General features: G+C 33.0%; 1 protein-coding gene across 1 annotated transcript; it reads right to left on the reverse strand.

The window, feature by feature from the left end:
• Positions 1-286: 286 nt before the first annotated feature.
• LOC109237408 (nudix hydrolase 18, mitochondrial-like) lies at positions 287-3043 on the reverse strand. Its single transcript, XM_019403715.1, has 5 exons — positions 2629-3043; positions 2204-2324; positions 1985-2074; positions 1544-1672; positions 287-1261 (listed from the first exon to the last, which is right to left on the reverse strand). Exons 1-5 carry the CDS (start codon positions 2712-2714, stop codon positions 1112-1114), a joined length of 576 nt encoding a protein of 191 aa, XP_019259260.1. The 5' UTR covers positions 2715-3043; the 3' UTR covers positions 287-1111.
• Positions 3044-4277: the final 1234 nt, after the last annotated feature.

Genomic DNA, 4277 nt, shown 5'->3' on the forward strand with positions numbered 1-4277 from the left:
TGTCCCATTTCACTACAAAACCAAAAACAAATCTTCCCGGCAAGTCACATAAGCATAAAATGAAACAGAGAAAGCAGTAAATAAGGGATCGGGGCTAATACTCTCAAAACGACCGGCCGATACGTTACAATTAATCATTAAGAATATCATAATATTCTAAACATCTTTTTAAGCTCAAGGGTGGTGGAAAAATTTGAGTTTACTTATTTTGGAAATAAGATATACAATGAAGAGTCACCGAACAGAAACAATTGCTTGAATAATGAAATGAAATATGACAAGAATATAAAGAATGAATGAATCTTGATGAATTAAATCATAAAGTCAGAAAAAGTTGTACACAAACAATAATTTTAACTCTTAATTAACCTCCTAAAGAATAAACACTTGTGCCGTTGCAATTTGCAACCAAAGATTGTCAATCTCTTCATTTTGTTGTAGACTTTGGGATATAATGCCGAAGGTTCCTTCTCTTTTAATCTGTTTGTGGACTTTCAGATGCTATTGCGGATTCTTCATTGCCTGCTTCTATAAGAAAAATAGTAGTATCAAATTGCCATACAAGGACTTCAAGGTACAAAACTGATTCCAAGAGGTTTTGTCCTCCTTTTTTTTGTTGCTAACTTTGATGCAACATTAATGTTTGTTCTTTTATCTTCATTGAACCTTGTCTCTTGCTGTAGGATTTTACGGGTTTCTCCTTGCGGAAGCTGATTGTCTGTTTCCACCATGGCTTGAATTACTGGTCGGTAGGAGCACAAAACGGAAAATTTCTTGGTTTCCACAACCTAGAATCTCCTCAGAGATGCAAAGTGTTTTCTTCATAAACCCTAGCCGTCAGCATCTAGAATGGAAAAGCGTCATCTTTTCCATCACCTATAATGGTGTATATATGTATGACATAATTAGGGTTTTAAGAGGAGAACTAGCTAATGAGCTAACGAGCCAATTAACGTCCCTTATGGGTGGACCGGACCCAATAGCTTGTTCTAACACTTGGCTTTGGTGTTCATTCTCAGTTCTGCTCTGAACACGGGGTAGTAATTTGCTTGGCTGCGGCCCCTAATGCTTGGCTCTTCATTGAAGCATGCTTGCTTGCTTCTTGGTTGGCTTAGCTACAGCACACAACAGTACCTTCATCTGACAATAAATGGAATATCTGAGGCCCTTCTTTTCTCTTCGAAAGCTTAGAAGCAAAGACATCTAATGCTTCTTTCATCCACGGATGCCAACATACTTCCCTTGCTTCACTAAAATTCACCTGCATAATTGAATCAAATTCAACGTCATGAGGATACATTTTTCATTAAGATCCAAGTGATTCGAACAGGAGGCTTGGAGCAACAGTAAAGTTGTCTCCGTGTGACCTATAGGTCACAGGTTCGAGCCGTGAAATCAGCCACTAATTCTTGCATTAGGGTAGCCTGTCTACATCACACCCCTTGGGGTGCTGCCTTTCCCCCAAAACCCTGTGTGAATGCGGGATGCTTTATGCATCGGGTGATTCAAGATCAGAATAGTTCCTATTGCAGTGAAAACATACCCATAAACGTCGACGGACGGTGTTCTCAGGCCAATCATCTAGTTCCTCAGTGACACGCAAAGGAAACATGTGCCCCTCATGAAATGTACCTTGGCTTTTGCTTTTGAAACTCCATGTACCTAAGTATTCCTGCAAATTGATCACCGAAATACTATCACTTTTAGCCTGTATCAAAAATTATTTATATTCGATAGCTAGAAAAAATACATAAAATTTGTATAAATTTTGTACGTGATGTATATATACAAAAAAATATATGTTTTTCGCTTATTATTTTGAGAGCGGTTATACAATGTCATTTTTCTAAATATGTAGTTAATTAATGAGCAACATTAAGGTTTATGTGCGAAAATAACAATTATACCTCAATTCCAATCTAACGAGAAAAAAGATGAATCATCAAAGTTAATTCACTATTTATCTTCGCATGCAGAAACGAACCTGAACCTCAACCTCACCAACTACTCCAGCTTCTTCAAATGTCTCTCGCGAAGCTGCCTCTTCTAATGATTCATCAATTTCCCAACCACCCTACATTTTAATTGCAAAGCCAAAAATGTCAATTGATATACATAATGCATTAGAAAGATTTTCCATATTTCAATTGGGAGCTAAAATTATTGATAATTGGATTGAATTAATGGCCTAAAGATATTATACCTTAGGGAACATCATTCTTGGATTCTTCTGCGAGCTGATTAATAAAAATTCCAAATCATCAACTGGGGTACCCTGAACACAAGATGATTGGTCCGTTTTCTTGCTTCTGTACGGAATGCATCTGCACATTAAGGTAAAATGAGAGAAAAGTCACATCATCAACTTCTCATTAAGCACGAAACTCGGATTTTGAGAGTCAAACCTTTTAATTTTGACCGTAAATTTTTTGAAATAAATTTTATATATTTAAAGCTATATAAAAAGTACTGTAAATTACAATAATTAACAAATTAAAAATATCTAAAAGGTATATGAAAATATAACAATCAAAGAAAACTCGTTTGACACTCGAAATCAAAAGTCTACCTCATATTTGCTTCTTTGAAATACAAATTTTAGGAAAGAATAAAGAAAAGAATACACACCCAACAACTTGACGACAACCATGATTGTATCTCTGCAAATCTCTTCCTGTGCGAGAGGACATTGAGAAAGACTTCTTGATTTGCATATCCAACAAAAAAAAGAGACAAATATTTTCTTCAACTTACGAAGAAACTTTTCTAAAACAAAAAAGGGTACGCAAGAGATGACATCAATATATATAGGATTGGAATTAGGCCGTTATAGAGAGAAGGAAAAATTGACGCGTATAATTTATATATCATTCACTCTTTAAAACTTGAAAAGAGTGGCTATTTTCTTGGGTTAGATGTTAGAAATCCAAGAAGCTAAATACAGATGAGAGATAGAAGTAAGCTTTTCTAGATCTCTTAATTGTGTGGATAATATGAGAATACTCTGTTATGTTTGTTTGTCCACTCCTTCAATAGAGACAGGAGAGAGACAAAGAAGATTTAATATGAGAATGATATGGTAGTGGACAGGTTGTGCGTGGGTCAATCATTTTGGTTTTGTATTTTCCAGAAATTTTAGCCGAATGTCTATAGTAAATGGCCATCTTTTAATTTCTCTCACATTTTATGAACCTTATATACCAGGGTATAAAAATTCTTTTTGAATAAATTAAAAAATTATAAAAACGTTAGCTCATGATATAAAATTTTGGTGAAAACATAGTTATATGATATTGGTGGGAAAAAAAATCTAGTTATATAACCATTTGTTAAATTTACCCAAATATTGACAATGATATTAAGTTAATTTTATACTACTGATGTATTCTAACTGGTTATAAAATGTTATTTACTGCACTTTTAAATTACCAAATCGCAAATTGGACATTAAGGCCATCTCCAATGGTACTCTATTTTTTGCACCAAATTCAAATTTGGTGCAAGAAATAGAGTAAAATTGCTCCAATGGTACTCCATTTGTTGCTTTATTATAGAGCATGAATAATGTTGCATCAAATTTGGTGCAACACTATTCATTACTCTATATTTAGTTTAATAATATTTTATTCATTTTTTTTTATTGTTGAACTTTTAATTAATTATATATTGTGTATATAATTAACTTTTATATTAAGATTTTTATAATTTTAATTTTATATCCTATTTTTTGATATATTAATTTTTGTATATATTATATTTACATAAAATTATAAGTTAATTTTATTATTGTTATAATTGTATAAAAAGAAATATAACCATTATTTAAAAATAACAATACATAAAATAAAAATACATTATAATTAAAGTACATAAAAGGAGGATACATTAAAATTGAAATTACATTAAAAACATAAAGCATAAGTTTAGTAATCCCCTATGTCATTTCCAGGTGCACCATAATTACCAAAATACTGAGTGAACGGGGTAGAAGATTGTTGTGGTTGTGGTTGTTCAAATTGTTGACTTCTTTTATCGATTATTCGTTTTTGTTCTTGTCGCAAAAATATTCGGGAACCACATTCAGCAAAGAAGAGATATTTTGCAATGAAACAAGAATCAAAAAGAAAAGATGTTGAACGTGCATTCGGAGTTTTGCAATCGCGTTTTGCAATTGTTGCAGGCCCGTCACCTTTTTGGAGAAAAAAGGTCCTACGTGATATAATGACCACATGTATTATACTGCACAACATGATAATTGAGGACGAGCGTGATCTTAA

Source organism: Nicotiana attenuata, unplaced genomic scaffold (assembly GCF_001879085.1).
Source record: "Nicotiana attenuata strain UT unplaced genomic scaffold, NIATTr2, whole genome shotgun sequence".
NCBI classification, from domain to species: Eukaryota; Viridiplantae; Streptophyta; class Magnoliopsida; order Solanales; family Solanaceae; genus Nicotiana; species Nicotiana attenuata.